The 25,632-nt window shown below is 44.1% G+C and overlaps 1 protein-coding gene across 4 annotated transcripts in view; it reads left to right on the forward strand.

Annotated features, from left to right (window-relative positions):
- The window catches only part of PMS1 (PMS1 homolog 1, mismatch repair system component), a 101,178-nt gene that overhangs the window by 51,283 nt on the left and 24,263 nt on the right, over nt 1–25,632 (forward strand). For 3 of the 4 annotated variants that reach the window (XM_045032236.1, XM_045032237.1, XM_045032238.1), the window contains exons 6-8: nt 7,234–7,350; nt 16,532–16,654; nt 18,664–18,807. In XM_045032236.1, coding sequence (XP_044888171.1) covers nt 7,234–7,350; nt 16,532–16,654; nt 18,664–18,807 — 384 coding nt within the window. Of the gene's footprint in view, nt 1–188; nt 716–7,233; nt 7,351–16,531; nt 16,655–18,663; nt 18,808–25,632 lie in introns of those variants that run through there. The other variant, XM_045032240.1, reaches the window with a different exon arrangement.

Raw genomic sequence — 25,632 nt, forward strand, 5'->3', positions numbered from 1 at the left:
CTTCAACCTATTTATTTTTTAATTAAAAAGGACTTTGAGTTTTGTGAAAGGTGCTGGATTGACAACATTGCAAACTGCATACCCGCAGAGCCTATATGCTGGTGGTGTTGGCTTCCCAACGGCCCTGCTAATGTGCCTCAGCCTTAACCTGGAGGGTAATTTAGTCTTTATGTCCATTCACTCTACAGCCTCTTTGCCGAGGAAGCCAAACAGGGTGCTAATTATGGTATGGTTTTTTTGTGATGTGAGCACCTGCCTACTAGGAACTGTGCAGTGACCATCAACTCATTTTACATCAGCCGCCGAACAGCTGTCAGATGGTAACAACCTTTGGTCATTACCAACCTGGATTGAATTCGAACTGGTGACCTAGAGGTGAAATGCTCTGTATCCTATTACTAATTCCTTGAGCCATCCAGTTTCCCATCCATCACACTTTTCAAGTGACAGCACAGTATATATGAGAAATCTCGTAACAATGACTGGTTCAAGTGTACAGTATGTACTGCAATACCTAATACATGTCTTCAGCTCTTGCAGGCATTCAGACTGCTTTACTTTGTATACACAGGGGAGGGATTAGGAGAGGAAGCCATGAGGAAATTATTTATAATAATTTCTTGGAGGTGTGCCTTTTTATAATCTTGCCACTGTGTTTTGTTACAGTGATAACCTGTGTTGCTTTTGTTGACTAATAATAAATACTAAAAAGCAAAGGCTTTTAAATGCTTTTAAAAATAGGATTCAGTTCTCAGTCTCCCACTGCAATTTGTGTAATCTCACTGATTCAAACTATCTACTTCTTCTGCCCCCCAAAAATAAATAAACATCTTGTGTTGACAAAGCCCCAGAGGAGTTTTTATTTGATCAACCCCTCTGCAGAAACAAGGTGGACCTGTGAACTTTTCCCTACAGTTTAAGAATCCATATATATTACTGTTTTAATGCTAAAACATTACCACCACCACTACCCCTGGTGAGATATCACATCTGGACACTGCGAGTTTTACTTGCAGAATTGGCTCCCTATTCTGTCATGCATGAGAGCAGAGTTTCTCTATCCCTTCCCTATGGATCTGGCAGAGTGGGTTGGTCAGAGAACTTGCAGCTCCCTCTAAAATCTGTGTGGATTTGGGGGGCTTTGTTGGAGGCTAGGGCTATCCACAGGGAGGCCCTGTGACCCTGCAGTGCCTTCCAGTTCCTCTTGACACCTTCCGGTTCTTTAGCAAGCATGACTCTTAGACATCATGCTGCCAAGAGCTTCTCCACCACCTGCTTCTCTGAAATGTCTCCCTCCTTGGGAGGGTGTGCTCACATCGCTGAGGGGAAACCTGAGTGAGTAAGTTAGTGCTGACAGAGTCAGCATTAATTTACTCAGGAAATCCCTTGGGTTTGTTGGGGTGGGGGGGGAGATAATGCTGTGGAAAATTACTATCCCCCAAACTTGCCTGTAGCCCACCCCTTCCTTTCTGCAGTGGCTGATATCTACTGAGGCATATGTTTGTGTTGGAGTCCAGGGGGAGATGTATGTGGAGAAGGAGCAGCTAATGCCATGAAGGTGGCACACTTCAATTCCACCTCTTTTTGGGTCCCTTCCATCTATAGAATGGATAGGACAATTGAGCCTTAATCCTTAGGGAATCCTTAAAATATTTGAGGGTTGGAGGAGAGGTTCCCCCACCCTTTAAATTACTATTAAAAACTGGTGACAGGTTTCAGTGGTAGCTGTGTTAGTCTGTATCAGGAAAAAAAAAACCCAAGGAGTCCTTGTTGCACCTTAGAGACTAACAAATTTATTTGAACATAAGCTTTCGTGGACTAGAACCCACTTCATCAGATGTCTGAACTAAAAGATGCAGGAGCAGGTATAAATACACGAAAGGATGTGAGTTGCTTTAACAAGTGTTAAGTCAGTCTAACGAGATAAATCAATTAACAGAAGGATACCAAGGGAGGACAAATAACTTTTGAAGCGGTAAGAGAGTGGCCCATTACAGACAGTTGACAAGAAGGTGTGAGTAACAGTAGGGAGAAATTAGTATTGGGGAAATTAGATTTTGTAATGACAAAGTGATTGGGTCATTACAAAACCTAAATTTAATTTCCCCAATTCTAATTTCAAGGCAGATTATTAAACATATAAATACACTAATGCTGACAAGAACAGGGAGACAATCCAACATGCATGTGTATGCCTGCTAAGCAGAAGAAAGTGTGGTAATGTAAGTTTAATTTAGATGCCCTTAGGTTTACCTTGACAAGACTCTCAATTATAGTTTCTTCCCCATAAAAATGTATTAATGATTATTGATTCACCATAAGGAGAAGGTGGTGTGATTGTTCCTTTACCTTCCCTACAGCTCTAGCCACTTCTCCTGCCAGTTTATTTTCATTTTCCATACCTCCTAGTAGACAGGCTATAATATTTCTCTTTCAGTGGTTAGTAGTGACTTTCAGTAATGCTTGCTGGAGGCTGTCGCCAACTTGTCACTTTTCTGTTTCAATAATCCAGCTAATCTGGAGTTGTATAGGAAAATTTGGGAAATTTGCAGTTTGTCTATACACACATCCTGTAAAACCCCCACAAAAGCTGGCAGCCTCTTTCCACTTTTCAAAAAAAGATTTATGGCCTGATTCAAGAAACACTTAAGCATTCACTTAAATCTATTCTTATTCAGGACCACATGTAATATGCATTAGCTATCGTGCTATAAAATGCCAGCTGAGACAAGGCACTCTAGTTTTTACTGCATTATGTTTCCCTCACCTAGCTACTTTACGGTAAAAATTACAGACTTGTCTCCAGTATGATTTTAGAGCATGATAGCGAGCATGTGTTATCACCTGGTAAATGCACACCTTTTTTTTGGCAGTGAAGACAAAACCTTTATGGATGTAGCACCTTTCAGCTAAGGATCTCAATGTGCTTTACAATGGCAGGAAAGATTAATTACTCCCATTTGTCAGCTAGGTAAACTGTGGTTCAGGCAGGTTAAATGACTCACTGAAAGTTACACTGTGCATCAGTGACAGAGTCAGAAATAGAATCCAGTTCCCTTGACCTCTGATTCTCTGTTTTGACTATTAGATTTTCTCTTTTGCTGGTAAACAAGCACAATTATGCCGGTAAAAGTATTAACATGGCTGCTGGTCAGAGTATTAAAAAACAAGGCTGATTGAGGAGTGGGGTCTGGCCCTATGACCTTCCTTATTGTCTTTGGAAAGGATGACTCTGAAGAGCTCTTGTTCTTCACAAGCATAAAAGCATTGTTCCCAGCTCCTGCTGTAGGATGCAAATGAGGGACTCTTCCCCCACTTATTATGCACCTGCTCAAAAGACCAAGAATAATCTTGGCCTATATATATGTGCTCTAAAATTTAGCAACAGAGATGTATGGTCTGAATGACATGTGTGGGGGGGTATAATTATAGAAAATGTATGTACTGTATACACAAACTCTGAATGTGTCAATATACTAATCTGTGCCCGTGAAATAGATATTTATATGTGTTATGGCTTTTTATGCCTTCTAATTCATGCAGTGCCCCTCAATGAAATGGGGAGGGAGCCAGGATATATTTGGTCAGCTCCAACAAAACCTAAGATGGTCTGTATGTAATAATATATCTTTAATTAGGGTGTTTTTGCAGTGTCATCATACTGACTAGAGTCAGATTCTTCCTTGGCTCATCACAGACACCAGGCTTATGTGACCTAGAAAATATAAGGGGATGTGTGTGTATATATTTTTAGCACAATTTCAGGGTATAACCAAGGTTATAAAAATCAACTGTTGCAAGAAACTCACTGAGAAGTACTGACACTTTCAAAAATAAATATAAGTAGCATTTCTTCTTAACAGCTTTGATTCTTCTTCTTTTTCAAAACCTGTTGGTGAAGTCTATGAATTTATAATGTATTCTTTAGATTACCAGTTATTTTTAAAGTATCATGCCGTGTTGTTTCATAGTGTGCAGCCAGTTCTGAAAATGAATCTAAGCCAATCTGTTGTGTGGTTACCCGATATGCACGTTTAACTAGTTGACTGGCCTCTGCAATGTGAGAACTTTGAGCTAACGTGTTCTAGTAACTAGATTCAGGAGTTTTACCTACAGCTTTTAATCCTGATATTTAAGAAATAATTGATCAGTAAAAATGTGCCCCCAAATTATTAGCAGTTTCCTCTTTTACAGAGTTTGCATTTAGTAAGTTCTTATGTTCCATAGCTTTCTTAAGGCAGTTTATTGAAATGAACTTTTTTGAGCCATTCAGCAGGTCAGGCAGTGCAATGACATCCTTGCATTAATCAGCAGCTAGGATTTATATCTGTACCTGTGGCATCATCTTAATACAAGCTAAAATAAACAGTGTGATGTTTATATTAGTTGTGTCACAAGCATCTTTCTCAGTTTGGTCACATGCATTTGAAATATAATATCTAGTAAAGATAAATTGTTTGGCACTTTTGATCATTTAAAATGTAGATATAACTCAAAATAGAAGCAGTAACAAGTATGTTTTTTTAAAGAGGAACTCTAAAGGGAAAATTCTTTCCTCACTGTTTTGAGGATGTTTATGGGGCAGGGAGTAGAGAGAGGCTCAGGGAGGAAGAATTTCCCTCCTCCACTACTCGCTATGAAGCATCAGCAATACCACTTCAGAGCTGCTGCTAAATCCTCAAGGCAGCAGTTGCCCCTCTGTCTACTGTGCTCGCCATTCAGCAGCACAGTGGGAACCTCAGTGGAGCTCCTGTGGAACTCCTAGAAATGTGGCTCTTCTCATCCTGCTATCCACCACCAGTGAACCAGAACCACCAAATTCAGGGCTTTTCAAACTTGCAGTGGAAGGAGAAGGTGATGGTCACAATGGTCCTATGACTATATTCTTATACTCTAAGTGAGTTAGACTCAAGTAGCAAGTCCAGCAGTACAAACAGTGCTCAATGTGTTTGATGTGTAGTTAGAAGAAATAAAGACTGGAGAGCAATTGTAGTCTCCTATATCTGCAGTCTGAACATTCCACCTGTTGTGGAGAAAGCGAGTATCATTTTTACAGGAACTCAGTGTTCTTCAATGGAATGCACCCTCCAAGGCAAGGAAATAACTTGGAGGACAGGTGGGATTTTAAGGCTCTCTATTGTATTTCTTGAGGTTGTAGGTATATTTTTTGCTCAGTTACCATATATGTAAATCACATCCGGTACTTGAATACTATGAACTCACTTTGTATTTCTTGGATGCCTTGCACATATTCGGACACTTTAAATTCAGCATTGTAATGCAAACAAATTTCAGGTTAAATCTAACATTTTTTATCTTAATTTATCCTGTTGTGCTTAGGTGCTGAAGCCCTTGGGGAATGTTGCACACTAAAATACACTTAGATGCAGCTATTTGATTACTATAGTCAACATGAAGCACTGGTTAAAGTCTATGTATAATTACAAAGATTTTTAGTGCTCACTAGGAGAGGGGATTTAATCAGACCACTCTCATTAGTTTCAACATGAATTGTGTGGCTAAATCCTCTAGTTTACTTTGAAAACCTCGACTAAGGTATGTCATTAATATCTGTAACAGTTATTTGCTGTAATGGTTCTGAGGGAGCTCAAGCTATTGTAGTTTGTCAAGTCATTCATCTGTGGATTTGTTTACACAAACACTTAGTTTGTGGCAAGCTGGGATGCCTCCCCCCCCCCCCCCCGCTCTCATTATGGCAGGGGACAAGGTAGGTGGGACCCCTTGGGCAGACCTCGCTGCCCCTCCTCCACCTGCCCCCCCATCACCCCTCTACCTCTACCGCCGCTGCCGAACCAGCTGCTACTGCCCCTGCTGTGGCGCCGGCAGCAGCAGGCAACAGGGTGACCTCCGCTGCTGCCATGTCCCTCGCCCCCTCCAATTCTGGGGGAGCCCCCCCAGCCGGCGGGAAAGGCCCGGGCAAAAAGAAGGGTAAGGGCCCTGCCAAAAAGACTAGCTTGCTGCACGCTAAGTGTCTGTATAGATGCTGCTGCTGTGCACTAAAAGTTCTCTAGTGTGCTTTGATCTCTCCCACTTTGAAACGGGAGTAGATTAAAACACACTAGGGAACTGTGCCATAGCATGGTCCACATGGCTAGTGTATGGTGGGCTAGTGTGGGGTAGATTTACACCCCAGGATGCCAAAAAATAAATTCCTGTAGACATACCTGTATCTTAAACTCCTGTATACCTGAATATGTGTCTGAACAGTATAGATGGTAACAGGAGCAGCAGTCCTTAGCATCTTTCATGTTAAATCTCATAGGTATCTAGGAGCAGTTTAAATAAATAAATAAAATCACTTAATACATACCACCCATTTTTTTCTTCTAACTTCCCAAAACAAGGGGATTAACTAAAATTCAAGGTTCTATGTTAACATTGGCACAAAATGACAAAAGCTAAGAGGTTCAAAGCTAAGTCTGTACTTCTGTCTTGGACCTTGTCTTCTCTGGGAACTGAAATCCAGTGTAACTTGTCTATCTAGGGGCTTGCACCAACATAGCAAGGTGTACAATTAATTGTATAGCCTTTTTTATTGTTCTCAACTGTATAGCACTTTACAAAGATGTGAGTAAGCAAGCATAATTTCCTTCTTTACACAAATAAGGAAGCTAAGGCAGGGAGAGTGATAGTTAGACATTGAGTCTAGGAACAGAAATCTAACCTAATGATTCCCAGGCCAGTGATTTATACTTTGGCCATGGTACTATGAGCATCACAACTCCTATATTATGATGCCAGCCAGTAGGAAGAATATGCAAGATGCATTTTTAGGACCCCCAATCTGATTCAGTTACAGCCATACAAACCCACTGACTACATGAATGTATGTGAGGGCGGAGTGGATCCATAATATATTCTTTTGCTGATTACTTTTCAGCAATTGCACAAATTTCAATTCTTGCAGAAATCCTTGTAAGTTAAAGTTACATCCAGGATCAATATATATGTGGGAACAGATTCCTTCATTTTCTTGTTCTTTATTTAAACTAGGAGTAAGATTTTATGAGATGATATATCATAAAGTACTGTCACGTGTATGTTCATACTAAAGCTATGAATGCAAGAGGATCAAAGTATAGAACATTACATGTCCTGTATAAGTGTGCAGTTGTGTATATATGTTTTCAGTCGTGAAATGTTGCAGATGACTTGAGTTCAACAAACTTAAATATAATGTCAAAAATTTGACTCTGTGCCATTTTGTTTCAGGCAGTTATTTGGCAAAAGACCAGGGTGTCAGATCACAAAATGTCCTTTATGTCAGTTCTGGGAACTGCCGTTATGGGCAGCATGGTACCTTTTCAACATCGCTGTGAAGATCCTGAGGTAAATTTTTTTGAAACGTTCTTCTCCCAGCCCCCATGAAAAAACCTCCAACAAAGAACAAACCCAGCATTTAAAAAGAAAAGGCCTCTAAAATTGATTTAATTTCTTTACTGCTCAATCCCTAAAATTAATTGGTTTGATGATTGAAAGTGCACTCCAAGAATAATCTAATCAAGACTCATGTGGCAGTGTTCAAATGGCAGCAAAAATAGTTGTGACAAATGCAGAATTACTGATTACTGTGTACTCTCTAATGTAGGATACATGGCCTATGTGCAGATGGGTGGCCTGTTTAGTTATCTATACTTTCATATCATTACAAAAACAACAATTATTTTTAAAGGAAGATGTGCAAAATTACCCCCTAAATCTAAATTTAAAAGAGTTAACGGATACGATTTCCAGAAGTGCTCTGCATTCATCTTACTGTGCTCCTATTGACGTTAATGGGAGCTTTGCAATTGCTGCTTCCTTTGCAGGAGATACCTTACTAATATTTTCAGAGGTATATTTTAACTCAGAAATCCTCTATTTAGTTTTAGATATCACTTAAAGGAGTGACTCGCTCCTCTGTTGTCTAGTAATTGTTAATTTTGTTCTTTATCTTGCAGCTATAAAGGCTGACTAGACTAGCATAAAGAGCATTGAAGCATAGTCTGTTTAGTAAAAATGGTGGTTTAGCATGTCCGTAAGAATATTGTTTTATTAGTTTGTTCATTCAGATGTCACTCTTAAACTGAGCTTATGTGAACCCTCATATACACTGAATGAGGAAAATGAAACTGTTTTAGATTTTGTGCTCTCCTCTGACAGCTGGCATAGGAACAGGACTACAAAGAAAGCACTCTGACTGGCAAACGCAATATTTGTTGTATGTGGTGGGCATTCAGCATTTATGTGGGAGGAATCTGAGGCAATAAGTAGGGAATTGAATGGAATGAAGGAGAAAGTGGAAGCTATGTGAGTTCACCTGAGAAGACAAATCCTCAAACCACTAGCTGGTAGATCAGTGAGGTATTGCATATGCCTTGGTTAGAAGTTGGAGGAGCAAGAGAGCCCAAGCTCAGGCTTCCTAGAAGTTGGGAAATTCCCTTGTGCGTGTGCATTTTAATACAGGCTTTAATTACATGATCCCATGTCTTTTCCACAAGACTGCTGCCTCATTCAGTGCACAGAATGGATGATGCTCATTTAAGGAACAGCTATTCAATATTTTGTTTTCTCCTTACTGTTCAATGGGTGGCCCTATGCCTTTTATATTTTACGCTATTCAAACCTTGGTCTAAAGGCTGAGTTGTTAATTTCCTCATTGGCTTTCTATGATGCTCATAGCTATACTATTTGAGTGCTTCAGGAATATTAAATAATTTATTTTTGCAACACCCCATGAGGTGTGGGGATATTATTATTCCTATTTTGCAGATGGGGAACTGAGGCATAGAGACATTAAGGTCAAAAGTATCTACTAATTTTGGGTACCCAATTTGAAATACTCAGGATCTGATTTTCCAGAATATTTAGCATGACATAGTACGTTATGTGTTCAAAGCACAGCTTCCATTCCATCTGTGAATCATAGAATTGGAAGGTCATCTAGTCCGGTCAGGCAGGACTAAATATTATCTAGACCATCCCTGACAGGTGTTTGTCCAACTGCACTTAAAAATCCCCAATGATGGAGATTCCACCACCTCCCTAGGCAATTTATTCCAGTGCTTAACCACTCTGACAGTTAGGAAGTTTTTCCTAATGTCCAATCTAAACTGCCCTTGCTGCAATTTAAGCCAATTGCTTCTTGTCCTATCCTCGGAGGTTAAGAAGAAAATTTTTTCTCCCTCCTCCTTGTAACAACCTTTTATGTACTTGAAAATTGTTATCATATCCCCCTTCAGTCTTCTCCTCTCCAGACTAAACAAACCCATTTTTTTCAGTCTTCCCTCATAGCTCATGTTTTCTAGACCTTTAATCATTTTTGTTGCTCTTCTCTGACTTTCTCAAATTTATCTACATCTTTCCTGAAATGTGGTGCCCAGAACTGGACACAATTGTCAGCTGAGGTCTAATCAGCGCAGAGTAGAATGGAAGAATTACTTCTTGTATCTGTCCTACAACACTCCTGCTAATACAGTCCAGAATGACATTTGCTTTCTTTGCAACAGCGTTACACTGTTCACTCATATTTAGCTTGTGATGCACTCTGACCCCCAGATCCCTTTTCGCAGTTTTCCTTCCTAGGCAGTCATTGCCCATTCTGTATGTGTGCAACTGATTGTTCCTTCCTACATGGAGACTTTGCATTTGTCCTGATTGAATTTCATCCTATTTACTTCAGACCATCTCTCTAGTTTGTCCAGATCATTTTGAATTTTAATCCTGTCCTCCAAAACACTTGCAACCCCTCCCAGCTTGGTATCGTCCGCAAACTTTATAAGTGTTCACTCTATGCCATTATCTAAACCATTGATGAAAATATTGAATAGAACCAGACCCAGAACTGATCCCTGTGGGACCCCGCTTGTTATGTCCTTCCAGCATGACTGTGAACCACTGATAACTACTCTCTGGGAACGATTTTCCAACCAGTTATGCACTCACCTTATAGTAGCTCCATCTATCTTGTATTTCCCTAGTTTGTTTATGAGGAGGTCATTTGAGATATTATCAAAAGCCTTACTAAAGTCAAGATATACCACATCTACTGTTTCCCCCATCCACAAGGCTTGTTACCCTGTCAAAGAAAGCTATCCGGTTGGTTTGACATGATTTGTCCTTGACAAATCCATGCTGATTGTTATTTATCACCTTATTATCTTCTAGGTGTTTGCAAATTGATTGCTTAATTATTTGCTCCATTATCTTTCCGGGTACAGAAGTTAAGCTGACTGGTCTGTAATTCCCCTGATTGCCCTTATTTCCCTTTTTATAGATGGGCACTATATTTGCCCTTTTCCAGTCTTCTGGAATGTCTCCCAGCTTCCATGACTGCTCAGAACTTCTACAGATCATACCACAGGGTCTTAATTCAGGCACCCAGCAAATGAGGAGCACACAATTAGTGACCGCCTTTGATTAGTTTGGTTTAAGTGACTTGCCTAACATCACACAGGGACTCTGTAGCAGAGGCAGGGATAGAATTTAGTTCTGCTGGGCAGAATTCAGCTGCCTTATCTCTGAGACTGTCCTTTCTCTTCCTGCAGTTACCTCCCTCATTCAGTACACACCTCCCAACTTTTGCAACAAATGGAGCAGAATCCCACAGACAAGTCTCCTTTATTATACAACTCTGATTCATCCCCATCCTGATTCATCTGAACTGAGCACTGAATGAGGCAAGCATCTTTTTGGGAAAATATCATTTGATCATGTAATTGAGGACTGTACCATAATACATACACACACAGAGAGGCAGAATTAAGATTTCACAGACAACCTTAATTCTGGCATTTCCTGTCTTTTGAGTGCTTCACTTTGCAGACTTAACATTCTTTTAACAGTGTGGATGTGGGTGTATAATTTCCTAGACTGTTTAAAAAGCAAAATGAAAAAAACAAATTCTCCATGAAGGAATGCAAGTCAAGATAGGGAAAGAAGAGGTTAATGCATATTTAGATAAGTTAGATGTAATCAAGTCGGCAGGGCCTGATGTAATTCATTCTAGAGTACTTAAGGAATGGCTGAAGCAATCTTGGAACTGCTAGAAATTATCTCTGAGAACTCCTGGCGGATGGATGAAGTCCTAGAGACTGGAGAAGGGCAAACATAGTACCTATCTTTAAAAAGGGAAACAAAGAGGACCCGGGAAATTATAGACCAATCAGCCTAACTTCGATACCTGGAAAGATACTGGAACAAATTATAGAACAATCAGTTTGTGAACACCTGCCAGATGATAAGGTTATGAGGAATAGCCAGCGTGAATATGTGAACAAATTTCCTTTTTTGAGAGGGTTGCTGGCCTAGTGAATAAGGGGGAAGTAGTAGATGTGATATATCTTGATTTTAGTAAGGCTTTTCAGACAGTTCCACGGGACAGTCTCATAAAGAAACTAGGGAAATATGGTCTAGAGATGAAATTACTATAAGGTAGATGCACACCTGGTTGAAAGACCAGACTCAAAGAGTACTCATCAACTGGGAGGGCATATCTAGTGGGGTCTTGCAAAGGTCTGTCCTGAGTCTCATGCTATTCTGTATTTTCTTTAATGATTTGGATAATGGAATGGAGAGTATGCTTTAAAATTTGCATATGACACCAGGCTGGGAGGAATTGAAAGCACTTGGGAGGATAGGATTAGAATTCAAAACAAATTTGAGAAATTGGAGAATTGGTCTGAATTCAACAAGATGAAATTCAATAAATACAAGTGCAAAATATTACACTTAAGAAGGACAAATCAAAGGTACAGCTACAAAATTTGGAATAACTGGTTAAGTGGTAGTATTGCCAGAAAGGATCTGGGGGTTATAATGGATCATAAATTGAATGAGTCAACAATGTGATGCAGTTGCAAAAAAGGCTAATATCATTCTAGGGTGTATTAACAGGAGCATTGTATGTAAGACTTGGGAGGTAATTGTCCTGCTGTATTCAGCACTGCTGAGGCCTCAGCTGCCATACTGTGTCCAGTTCTGGGTACTACGTTTTAGGAAAGATGTGGACAACTTGCAGAGAGTCCAGTAGAGAGCAACAAAAATGATAAATTTAGAAAACCTGACTGTGAGAAAAGAAGACTGGGAGGGATCCTGATAAGTCTTCATATACGTAAATGGCTGTTATAAAGAGGATGTTGATCAATTATTCTCCATGTCCACTGAAGGTAGGACAAGAAGTAATGAGCTTAATTTGCAGCAAGGGAGCTTTAGGTTAGATATTAGGAAAAATTTTCTAACTATAAAGGTAGTTACATTCTGGAATAGCCTTCCAAGTGAGATTGTGGAATGATCATCATTGGAGATTTTAAAAACAGGTTGGACAAACACCTGACAGGGATGGTCTAGGTTTACTTGGTCCTGCCTTGATGACTTGTCAAGGTCCCTTCGAGCCCTACATTTCTATGATTCTATCATGTGGCATCATATTGAGAGCCACATGGGTCATCAGCAGGATTGGAACCTTTGGATCCACCTCACCGTCCCTTCCCACTTGAGCTAAGAGAGTAACTGATAGTAGTAGCAGGTTGTGATCCACTATGGCCCAGCACTAAAGGGGGATGATAAGCTTTGCCCAAGAATTTTACATATGTTTACTTACATTAGAGGAATTGTGAGACTCAAGAATCTTGGGCTCCATTTCAGACTCTGGAGGGAAGTGTGCACCAGTAGGCACAGATTCTTCTGCCTTTCCCTCCAACCTGTCCCTGTCCCGTCTTGTCCCTGCTCCATCTCCTTGTCCCATTTCCATTCTCCTTACCAACCTGTTGTCTCCACTCATCCCAGTCTGTCTCATTGCCCAGCAAGTCCTAGTCTCCTCTTCTGGACTCCCCATCCTAGTCTCTTTGCCCAGCCATTCCTAGTTCCCCTCTCCCATTTCCTCATCTGATCTGTGCTGCCCACCCCGAATCCAGGCATCCCATACTCACATTCCCCACGGGCTCACAGTCCCACTTTCCCTTACCGGGCCTCTTGTTCAGTCTCAATATTCCACCAAGCTCTTTGTTCCAATCTCTTTGGCAGCCTGCCCCAGTTCTTCTTCTGCACCATGGCTTCTTGTGATCTCATTCTCTCTTATCCCCATCACCTCCTCCCCACCTTACTAGTTCCCAGTCTCCCCCATCAACTCCCAGTTTCCCTTTCTCCCACCAACCTCAGTCTCCCGTCACCAGGTTCCTTGCCCCATTCTACCATGTTCCCTCCCCAACCAGGTCCAGCTCTTGTGTCCTCTGTCTTTGCATCGGGCACCTTCCACATCAGTGGCTGCCTGGATGTCAGCAGGGTATTAAGAGCACTGGAGAGGCAGGCTCCCTGCTCTCAGTCCAGGTACTGGATCTGGACCTGGACCCAGCATGGCCCAGAACAATTGGGAACTGCAATTGCAAGGAAAGTCCTCCTCAGCCCTTACCTGGAGGATGCCCAGTGTGGACAGAATCTTTGGGGAATTAAGCTGTGATCTAGCAAGTGTCTACTGAGTATGTGCGAACTGATTTTTTCCCCAAAGTCTTCTAACTTGACCAAATTTGGGTGAATTTTCATGGAGGTTGCAAAAGGCACATCCCTGACACAAAGACCCACTCCACCCGTGAGATTTAAAGCCACAAAGCATGGGGTTGCTAGAGCTTCTTAAAGAAAGAGATCACCATAATTATTAAAACGTATGTCTTTCCCTCCCTCTCTTCTCTGAACGAGCTGAACCATTTTAGGTGAAATGTTCCCCGAAAAGATACAACGCATGGAAAATTTCAACCCAAACAGCTAAAGTTTTGCAAAGTTGTAAGCAACTTGAAAAAAGGGTCATATAATGGGAGGTGGGGCTACAAATCCCACTTATAATAATATAATAATCATAAGTCACTTTAAACAACTGGTTTAACTTAAAATCAAGATTCCTTGCTTATATATTTTTTCTAAAACTGTCTTATCGTAAGTGTGATTATTTAATGGATGACAATTTTACCAGTGCAATCCAGTGCAATCCATTAACTCTGTTACGGTGCATGCTGACTTCCCAACTAGTTTTAAACAGTTAGTAACAGTCAGCTAAGTCTGAATATGGCAACTTCTTAACTGCCTGATTTTAGAGCCTTCCAGCTGTGTTTTAATGTTGTCCATTTGTTTAGCCAAGCTATTGTTTGAAGTGACCTAACTTGTGTCTAGTATTTAAAATTTAAAAAAGAAGCTGAAACATAAAACAGAGACACATTTAGATTGCCTATGACAGAGTTGCAGAATAAAATGTAAGAGAGCAGCTAGTTGTTTTTCCTGATAATGGTCCAACAGACAGTTGACACCTCTTTAACTTGACCAATGGCATTTAGTTATGTGTATAACCGTTGCTGACCAGAACACTCCAGCTTTGGCACAGAATGTTCATTGCAGAGCCAGGGGAATGAATAGCTTGCTGAAGTGAAGTAGCTAACCAGGAATCACAAAGGATTACACTGAAGCCAAAGGATTATCTGTTCTGTTTCATATGTTTATTAGCTTTGATTTAAGTAAATAAAAAGATCATGACACAATTTTCAGTCTTGGTTCCAAAAGTTAGGCACCTAAATCAAACTGGCCTGATTTTCAAAAGTGCTGAGCACTCACAGCTTGTAATGCCAGTGGCTGAATTGGGCTAAAGGCAGACCAGAGCCCCGTGTTCAAGTGATGTGTGGGTGACCTGCTAGCCAGGAAGTCCATAAGTATTAAAGGGCAATGGCTGGATTTCTCACAGGGGTCAGGAGCGGGGCGATCCAATCCAAGGGTGTGAGTTAGCATGATAGGTAGGCAAAGTTGGGTCAGGTAGCAAGGCAGCAACTCACAGGCAGTGGCCTGTTGTTCAGACATCTTCCGCTTCCTCCTTAGGTCTTTATATAGTCCAGGTACCCAATGAGAGTGCTGTCCTTCCAGCCAATCAGGGGCCTTGGGCATGGCTGCTGTGTGGCTGTAGGCCTTTAGCGCTAAAGCTATTGGTCAGGGGCAGCAATATAGTGCACTGTTGTGGTGTAGCTTCTAGGGATGTTGCCTAAGGGTGTGATGGGTCTTAGTTCAATACTGGCATCCTGACAGTGAATAGTGTTGGCCGGGGGTGATGGTTCAGCACACCCCCACCCCCAACCCCCAGCACAGAGGCTAGGTGTGCTGTCCAGGGAACCAGTGGGCTTTGGTTCAATACCAGTATCCTGACAAAGCTCTTATTGAAGTCAGCGAGAGGCATGGGTGCTCAGCATCTTTGAAATCAGGCCACTTTGATTTTAAGTGCCTAACTTTAGGCATCCCTGTTTGACTATTTCACCCACATTACAGGTAGAACAGGTACAGGAGAGGCAATTGCAGATCAAGTTTCCCCACTCTGCCTGCAAGTGTGCCTCAGCCCTAACCCAAGGAAGTGAGCTAGTGACTTAATCCCCATGTCCATTCGTTCCCTGGCCTCTCTGCTGAACCTGCCAACTAGCATGCCAGTTGTTGTAGAAGATTTTGCAATGTGGATGATGTCTATTTGGAACTGGACTGGAGACCAGTTTCACACAGGCTACTGTATAGGCACCATGGTAGCAACATTAATGTGCGTTGAGTCTGTCTTGAATTTGAACTGATGACTTAGAGATGATAGGGGTGAAGGGCCCCATACTCCATTGCTAATCATTTATCAATCCTCTGAGTTCTGTTTTATTAAATACTAGCTTTACCAGGCAGAACACAAGGAATGTGCTGGCATCTTGAAATGAGACTAGAACACATAAAAGAACACATCCGTATGCTTCAGACAGGCATCAGAATGCCTCAAGGATTTCTTGTTTAAATTTCGTAAATTTGACATAACTTTAAAACTATGAAGCAAAGTGAATTGAATATTCATCTGTTTGTAAGACTGACCTGAGGGACCAGATGCTGGCCTCTGTTAAAGCTGCTTTGCGCTGCTGGCCATACAAAACCACTTCAGAGATGTCCTAATGCTGGGGAATCCCTGGCTAGCAGAGAACTGATGCAGTCTGCTTTATGTTACGCTCACCTGGTTTCTTCCAGTGTAGAGGGTGGACAAGAGCAGGAGAGGGTGTGTCTAGAGCAATTCCTGCCTATGGAGTCATTGAAATGATGCCTCTAAAATGTACACGGGTCAAAGTGGCAACCATAGGTATCAGACAAACACAAAGGTGGCATCATACTTTGATAGATCCTTGTTGCAGAATAGCCCTTGAGACTGCTCCAAGGATTAGAAAAGGAGAGAGCAAAGATGGCGTAAAGACACTTCTGTAGGCCCCAGTCAACACCTCCTCTGCTGCCCTGAGTAGCGCTCTGGTGTAGCAGAAGATCTGGGCCTAGGATTTCTCAATAAATTCAACAGGAATAGAGGCAAAACACAAACTATTTCAGCTCTTTTAAAAGAATTCTTTATTGATTTCTCTGATAATTTTGAAAGGCAATGCACGTTTGGGTCATTTGAATCCTGAGCTAATTAATTTGAGTTATCTGTTTTCTTTACAAATAAAATGTGTGTGGGAGACTTCTCTTATTGATAATTGTACTTGTTTTACAATTATAGGTATTTCTCTCTGGATTTCTTCCAAAACCTGAATCAGACAATTCTTTGACAAGTCTTTCAAGTTCAGAAAGGAGTTTCATCTATATAAACAATCGGCCAGTATATCAAAAGGAAATATTAAAGGTACCATACCCCAATTTCTAATTCAATAGAATAAAGAGAGGTTTCTAACTTTCTGCCCACAATTGATAGCTGGTGTAAATTAATTGAAGGTACAAACGTTAGCTTTTGAAAGTCTAAATGCATACACAAATTGGGTACTTTAGGCATCTAAACACTATTATTTGCACTACAATTGATTGTGGGAACAAAATTAAAGACTACATCAAATCCCCCTGGTTTTGTGATGGAGAAAATCAAATAATTCTCACTTGGGACCCAAAGTTATATGAAACTTTCTTCAGCACAACCTGAAATCAGGTTCACAACCTCTAAGAAGAGTCAAGTCAGACCTCTGCCTCCTTTATCCCACAGGCCCTGCTTCCCATCTTATTTAGACTTTAAGCTTGTTGGGATAGAAACTTTATGTTTGTGTAGTGCCCAGAATAATGTTTACCCAGCCCTGATTGGGGTGTCTGGTCTGAGTGCTACTATAATACATATAAATAACAATAATAATAATACTTTTGTGCCCTATTTTGAGCTGTCTTCTGAGGTAGAATGGGGCAGTGGCGTTCCTCCCCTTCCCTCACCAAGATTTTATAACGAAAGCTTTATTTATACAGCTTTGGGTCACAAGTGAAAGTGTATCTACTAAGAAAAAAATCTTTCCAAGTTATGCTGAAATAATCATTGTTGTACTTGAACTACAGTATGTAAGCCTGTGATTTTAGTTTCACACTTTATTATCCTAAGGACGAAGAAAAAAGTGATATATCTCCAGGCCCGCCAACAGAAATTCTGGGCCCCAGGGCCGTCCTGGGCGGGGGTGGGGGGTGGGCCCAGGACCACCCAAAGCACAGGGCCCAGAGCAGTCTCGCACGCCTAGGCGCCCTACGGCCCATCCGGGTGATTTAAAAGGGCCCAGGGCTCCCACCCATCGCCACTACTGCAGTGGTGGCCGGGGGCCCCTCGGCCCTTTTAAATTGCCCAGGCCCCTGGGCAATTGCCCCTTTGTGCGCCCCCATCGACAGGCCTGTATATATCATACAACTGTAGTTCAGTTTGTTGCTGAGAGCAGAACTTGAGGGTGACGTGGGTATATTACAACTGCAGGATTTAAAAAGATCTGTTCTGCAGTTCACCCTTATCCTTAACTTTTTTTTCCTTGTTCTTCTCTGTACTATTACATAATTCTTGCTTGATTTCCCTCCTCCCCCCCAAAAAATATGGGCACCTGTAGAAGGATCTGTGATCCTGCATAAAGATGCAGGGCTCTCCTACTATTCACCCACCTTGTTAACAGGAGATAAAACCCTGAAAATAACTGCTGAATAGTTCTGTAGTCTGTTGGTGGCAGGTGAGACGGTTTAATTCCATCAGGAAATAAGAGAAGTGAGAAGGGCGGGGAGACCTGGAGAAAATCTTAGTCACAGCCAGGGTTCCAGAGAGAGCTTATCTCTATTATTTAAATTACAAATGAATCCTGATCTGAGGAAGAGAGTGAGTTTGACATTGGTGGACTTGGTAGGAATGCCACCTTCTCATTCATCCTTTTTCTTTCCTGAAAGAAAACAATATTTATTTCAAAATATTACAACATATACATATATTTTCATTTTTTTAAAATTCAGAGATAATGGTGTTCATTTGTCCTAGAAAAAAGTGCTGGATCTCCTGCCCACTTTGAGCATTGAATAGAACCATACAGTACCTTTTTCTCCAGATATATCAAGTGGGCTAAATATATTATTTCAGAAAGTTCATGGAGCCACAATTAATACTTTGGAGCAGATTTTCTGGGACTTACATGGCACAGAGGCAATGAAACCACGTGCAAATGCCCTACTGAGGATTTTCCTGGTGTGCAGATCTCCCCAAAAGGACATTTTTAACTTCTTTGTTTTAGTATCTTCTTTAATTTGACAAAATACAATTTAAGAACTGTTTGTATAGTGTAGTATTTTGCTTCTGTACCTTTTGGGTCTATTTTACTACTTTTACTGACTTTCCTTTGTTGCATTTATCTGTAGCTGGTTCGACGGTACTATAATCTGAAGTCACATAAAGATTCTTCTCGTTCGTATCCTGTTTTCTTTATTAATATTACTGTACCGGCCTCTGCTGTGGATGTTAATTTAACACCTGATAAAACTCAAGTTTTACTTCATAATAAGGTAATTTATATTTTAATTTATTTTTAAATTGGGATTTGCTTGCTTAGGCCCTGATCTTACAAAGGCTTACCACGTTTAATTTTAGGCTCATCCATAATTCATTGGCTTCAGTGTGACTAATCAGGTGCTTGAAATTAAGCACACGCATTAGCCTTTTCAGGAGTGAGGCTTTAGTAGTTCATATATGATAGGCTGCCCTTGTAACATGACTATTTGAAAATTATTGAATCAAATGAGTAACCATTTATTTGATTTTAAAGATCATTTGTGTACTGTCATACTAGCGCCTGTCTCAGCCATGCTCCCTTCAGAGCCCAACATCCTGAGAATATACTGAGTTAGATCACGGTCCATCTAGCCCAGTATCCTGCCTCAGACAGTGTCCAGTCCCAGATGCTTCAGAGGAAATGAACAGAGTGATCTGTCTCCTGCCATTCAGTCCCAAGTTCTGGCAGTTGGAGATTTAGGGACACCTGAAGCTTGGGGTTTTATCCCTGACCATCTTTTCTAATAACCATTGATGGACCTATCCTCCATGAACTTATCTAATTCTTTTTTAACTTAGTTATACTACTGGCCTTCACAACATTCCCTAGCAAAGAGTTCCACAGGTTGACTATATGTTGTGTGAAGAAGTACTTCCTTATGTTTGTTTTTTAAACCTGCTGCCTATTAATTTAATTGTGTGACCCCCTAATATTTGTGTTGTGTGAAGGGGTAAATAATACTTCCCTATTTGTTTTCTTCATACTATTCATGCTTTTATAGCCCTCTATCATATCCCCCTTTAATCATCTCCTTTTCCAACCTGAACTGTCCCAGTTTTTTTAATCTCTGCCCATATGGAAGTTATTCCCTACACCTAATCATTTTTGTTGCCTTTCTCTGTATCTTTTTCCAATTCTAGTATACCTTTTTTGAGATGGGGCAACCAGAACTTGACACAAAATTGGATGTGTGGGTGTACCATGGCTTTATATAGTAGCATTGTGATATTTTCTGCTTTATTATCTACCCCTTTCCTAACGTTCTGTTTGCTTTTTTGACTGCTGCTGCACATTGAGCAGATGTTTTCAGAGAACTATCCACAGTAACTCCCAAGATCTCTTTTTTGAGTGATAACAGCTAATTTAGACCCCATCATTTTATATGTATAGTTGGGATTATGTTTTCCAGTGTGCATTACTTTGCATTTGTCAACATTAAATTTCATCTGCCATTTTGTTGCCCAGTCACCCAGTTTTGAGAGAACCTTTTGTAGCTCTTCGTAGTTTGCCTGGGACTTGACTATCTTGAGAAGTTTTGTATCATCTGCAAATTTTGCCACCTCACTGTTCACCCCTTTTTCTGACCCCTGTTTACTGACTTTTGTATATTTTAACCCTGGGGACCTTCCCTCTTATCCCATGACTGCTTAGTTTGTGTAAGAGTCTTTGTTGGGTGACCTTTCCAAAGGATTTCTGAAAATTCTACTACACTGAATCGACTGGATCACCCTTGTCTATGTGCACACTGACTCCCTCAAAGAATTCTGATAGTTTGGTGAGGCATGATATACCTTTACAAATGCCTTATTTACTCTTCCCCAATATATCGTGTTCATCTATGGCCATAAGGGTGGTATTCTCCTCTGTTCCTCCCTTCCTCCCCAATGCCACCCTATTGCCGTTCCTCTCCACCCTGGGGAAGCCCCTGTCCTTCCTCAGCCCCCTTCCGTTGGGCTGTAAGGACCCCGCCCTCCGCCACATTTTGTCGTTCCGCCGGCAGGTGCAGGTTCAAGTGCCACCGGTGGCGCATGACAGAGTGGCTCTGGAGGGGTCCTTTCTGGTGCCCCATCAAGGGGCCCAGTACCGGGTTTACTATTCCTCGGAGGAGGCCCAGTGCTTCCTCTGCCGGGCAGCAAGACACATCCGGAGGGACTGCCCCCGGCCCGGTTCGGAGGGGCATCTGGGACCCCCGATACCCGGAAGGGTGTCGGCTCTACCATCGCCAGCAGCTCTGATTGCCCGGACCCTGGGGTCGCCCCTCCTCCATCTGTGACTGCTGTCAACTCCACTCAGGTCTCGGGGGTGGCCCCCCTGATATGCCCATCTTGGGTGGATGCCCCTGTTTTGGCCACTGCACCGCCCCAGGACCTGACCATCTGCTCAGCCCCGAGCAGATAATTGGTAATCCAGCCGACACCGCCGTGCCCAGTGAGGCAATGGCTGACGCCGAGTGACAGGGCTCTGGGCCTACAGGTGCTCTACCGTATGAGTCAGGGCCGCAGCCCTTGCCCCCACCGCCCTGGGCTGTAATCCTGGGAGCCTCATTCAGTGGGGCACCTGAGCTTGGCACTGTGGGGGCGCCCCGATCCCTTGTTGCCCCTTGGCCCACTGCATTGGGTCAAGAGGCACCGTGTCCCAGTGGCTCTGCCGCTCGGACCCCTGATTTTGTCCTTCTTCCCTGCCCTGACCCCGTTCCTGTCCTAGACTTGTGTCCTGTCCCTGACCCCGTTCCAGTCCCTGGAAATTTCAACTGCACCCTTGAGGAGCGGGACTGCACAGGGACTGAACCGAGCCCGGCCACTGCAGACGTCCTCAGGGAGATCATAGTTCATCACTCCCAGGTGAACGTCTGGCGTGACCACCACCCGGATGATGTCTCTATGTTCACTTATGTCCGGGTGGAGGAACAACGGTCAAGCCACTCCTGGTTGGACTGCATTTATTTTTCTCATTGTCATCTTTCACAGGCCCACTCCTCCAGCGTTTGGCCAGCCCCATTCTCGGACAACCATTTGGTGGCTGTGACAATCTTTCTTTCTTCGGAAAAGCCGGGGCCAGCCTATTGGCAATTCAGTAACAGTCTGCTGGAGGATGAGGGCTTTGTGGCGTCCTTCCGGGAGTTCTGGCTGGCCTGGCGGGAACAAAGGCATGCTTTTCCCTCAGTGCAGCAGTGGTGGGATGTGGGGAAGATGCGTGCCTGGCTCTTCCGCCCGAGCCACACCTGGGGCGCCTGCTGGCAGAGAGATGTGGTGATAGAGCAGTTGGAGCAGGAGGTCTTAGAGCTGGAGAGGTGTCTGGCTGCCAGGCTTGAGGATCCACCCCTCTGTGGAGCGTACCGGGAGGAGCTCCAGGCCCTTGACGATCTTCGGGCCCGGGGCCTGTTTGTTCAATTCTGCATCCATCTCCTGCGGGAGATGGATCGCGGCTCCCGCTTCTTCTACGCCCTGGAGAAGAAGAGGGGGGCGAAAAAGCACATCCTCTGCCTTTTGGCGGAGGACGGTGCCCCCCTCACGGATTCAGTGGAGATGCGCGAGAGGGCCAGAGCCTTCTATGCTGGCCTTTTCTCCCCAGATCCAACTGACGCCGATGCCTCTGGAGTGCTTTGGGATGGACTCCCAACAGTCAGCACGGGAGACCGGGACCGGCTGGAGCTGCCTCACTCTGGCTGAGTTCTTAGAAGCCCTCCGTCTCAGGCCCACCAATGAATCTCCGGGCATGGATGGTCTGACCGTGGAGTTCTACCGCGTGTTCTGGGACGTCCTCGGCCCCAACCTTTCTACCATCTGGGCCGAGTCTTTGAAGAGTGGAGTCCTCCGTCATGCAGGCGAGCGGTGCTCGCCTTGCTGCCAAAGAAAGGGGACCTCCACGATCTCCGGAATTGGCATCCCGTCTCGCTCCTCAGCACGGACTGTAAGGTCGTGGCAAAGGCCATCTCGCTGCGGCTGTGGTCCGTGCTGGCAGACGTGGTCCATCCAGACCAGACCTACACCGTCCCAGGCCATACCATTTTCGATAATCTTTATCTGGTCCAGGATCTCTTGGAGCTTGGGTATAGGGATGGTCTGTCGTTTGCCCTCCTGTCCCTGGATCAGGAGAAGGCGTTCGACCGGATGGACCACGGGTATCTCCTGGGCACTCTTTGGGCATTTGGCTTCGGGCCCCAGTTTGTGGGGTTTCTCCAGGTGTTGTACGCCTCCTCAGAGTGTTTGGTCAGGCTCAACTGGACCCTGACTGCACCTGTCAGCTTCGGGTGAGAGATGCGTCAAGGCTGCCCGCTGTCGGGTCAGCTGTACACTCTGGCCATTGAGCCCGTCCTTCGTCTCCTTTGCAAGAGGTTGACGGGGTTGGTGCTGCATGAGCTGGAGGTGCGGCTGGTCCCGGCAGCATACGCCAACAACGTGCTCCTCATGGTCCAGGACCCAGACGACCTGGTGCAGGTAGAGGCTTGTCAAGCTGTTTATTCAGCACCCTCCTCCGCCCGGGTCAACTGAGTCAAGAGCTCTGGCCTGGTGGTCGGGGCCGGGTGGTGGGCGAGCTTCCTCCCACCTGTGCTTCAGGCCATCCGGTGGACCGCACGTCCGCTGCTCTATCTTGGCGTTTACTTCTCTGCCACGCATCCGTCTCCACCGGAGAACTGGCACGGTTTAGAGGGCAGGGTGACTGGGTGGTTGTGAGGCTGGACAGGACTGCTCCAGTGCCTCTCCCTCCTGGGAAGAGTGCTGGTGCTTAACCAACTGGTCCTGTCCATGCTCTGGCACTGACTCAACACCCTGTGCCCACCCCCGGTGTTCCTGGCCAATCTCCAGAGGCTGGTTCTGGGTTTTTTTGTCCGGGACTGCACTAGGTCTCTGCAGGGGTTCTCCATCTCCCCCTGGCAGAGGAAGGACAGGGCCTGACGTGTATGCGCACGCAGGTCCATGTCTTCCGCCTCCAGGCCCTGCAGAGACTCCTTTATAGTGCAGGTGGCTTGGCGGGGAGCATATTGGCACACGCCTTCCTCCGCTGCCTGCGAGGGCTCTGATATGACCGGCAGCTCTTTTTTTCTCCATCCGAGAGGTCTTCCGCAAGACCTCTCCGAGCTGCCGGTCTTCTACCAGCACCTCCTCCAGACCTGGAGGCTGGTTTCAGCGACCAGGTCCCTTGTGGCCGCCGAGGGGGTAGATCTCCTCGTGGAGCCCCTGCTACACAATCTCCATCTTCGTGTGCAGGTAGCGGAGTCCCCCTTGATATGCCAGAGATTGGTCCTGGCAGGAGTCACCAAGATCGGAGACTTCCTGGACTACGACCTGGGGGGTTGGATGGATCCCCAGGCGCTCGGTCAGCGCATGGGGCTCTCCACCCTTACTCCAGAAGGTGGAGGCAGCCCTGCCTCCTGTGGCTCGGTTTTCCCCTGAGCAGGTCCTGCGAGAGGGTGCGCCCCACCCGCCCCTCACTCCAGGCCCTCCGGAACTTTCCATCAGCCCCCTTCCCCATGAGCCTTCCCGGCCTCTCCCTGCTCGCACCTCGAGCCGGCTGCATGCAATGCAGCCGGTTCATTTCCAAACCGTGCCAATGGACCATCTCTACACGTTCGTGCTGCACACGTTTTATTACCCCACCCTCGTGTCCCACCCTGATACCAAGTGGCAGGACCTTTTACGAGCGGTGGAAGGTGGGGAACCCCGGTGGGCCAGTTTATATTCCATCTTAGTCCCGCGGCAATATCAGCTGGCGGCTCCTCCACGGAGCCGTGAGCACGGGTGTGTACTTGGCATGGTTTACCTCTGTCCCTGAAGCCTGTCCCTTTTGTGGCGTGAGGGAGACTCTGGAGCGCGTGTATCTTCAGTGTGCCAGGCTGCAGCCCCTTTTCCAGCTCCTCCAGAATCGCTTATTGAGGTTCTGGCTGCACGTCTCCCCGCACTTGTTTGTTTATGCACACCCAATTCGAGGCCCCACTACGTCACAGGACCACCTCGTCAGCCTCCTCCTAGCCGTGGCCATTCGTAACACCAGGGAGGGGAGGTTGTCGGGGGGGTGGGTGCTGTGACTGTGGGGCTGTTTTTCGTTCTTTTATCCGTTCACATATCCGGGCAGAGTTCCTCTGGGCAGCGTCCGCCGGCTCTCTCGATGCTTTCGAGGAGCAGTGGGCACTGTCCCAGGCTCTCTGCTCAGTGTCCCCTTCCAGTTCCTTAGTTCTGGCCCTTTGACTCCCACGCCTGTTCCTGTTATTGCCTCTGTTGTCCCCCAAACTCCGTTGGATTCTGGGTTTAGTAGCTCTTCCCTAGGCTGGGGGGAGGGGCTTTTTAGCGTTCCAGTTCTCAATAGGAACACTCTTCTGTAGCCCTCTCATACCAGTCAATATGAAAATAGTTGTAATCCCCTATTATTATTGTGTTTTCTGTCTCTGTATTTCTCTAATCTCCCTGAGCATTTCACAATCACCATCACCATCCTGATCAGGTGTTTGGTAGTATATTCCTGCTGCTATATACTTTATAACATCAATTATTTTAAGTCATAAGTTCATTTCTGTCTTCACAGAACTGCTTAAATCAGTCATACGTAGTACTTATATCACAATAGCACTTTTCATCTTCAAATGGCTTTATAATGACTAGTCTGTAAACAGAAATATGATTTATGTCCTTTTTACACAATTCTTTTCATAATTTTATAGTTACTTACATTAAGTGGGGGATTTAAATATAACATTAATATTAAAAACTTGAGTTGTTTCTGTTTAGAGCCATATTTTGCCATTGTGTGTGTGTGGCATGCCCTTTCACATCATGGAGGCTACAGGATTTAATATTCAAGACTGAGATTGAAACTTGGCCCATTGAGTCTTGTATCAGAGATCGCATAGAGACAGATTGTGATACACTTACTATCACTGAATAGCACCTTAGATCATGAGTAGTACCATGGAAATCAGTAGGTTTGCTTACACTGCTCAAGGTAGATAAGGGCTTCTCTACACAATGGAATAATATACACTACAGGGGTATGATTTCTAACGTGCACTGTGTTGCATAGTACTAGATTCACATCAAAGGTTCCCTAGCACGCTTTAACGTAG

Source organism: Mauremys mutica, chromosome 10 (genome assembly GCF_020497125.1).
Source record: "Mauremys mutica isolate MM-2020 ecotype Southern chromosome 10, ASM2049712v1, whole genome shotgun sequence".
Lineage (NCBI taxonomy): Eukaryota > Metazoa > Chordata > Testudines > Geoemydidae > Mauremys > Mauremys mutica.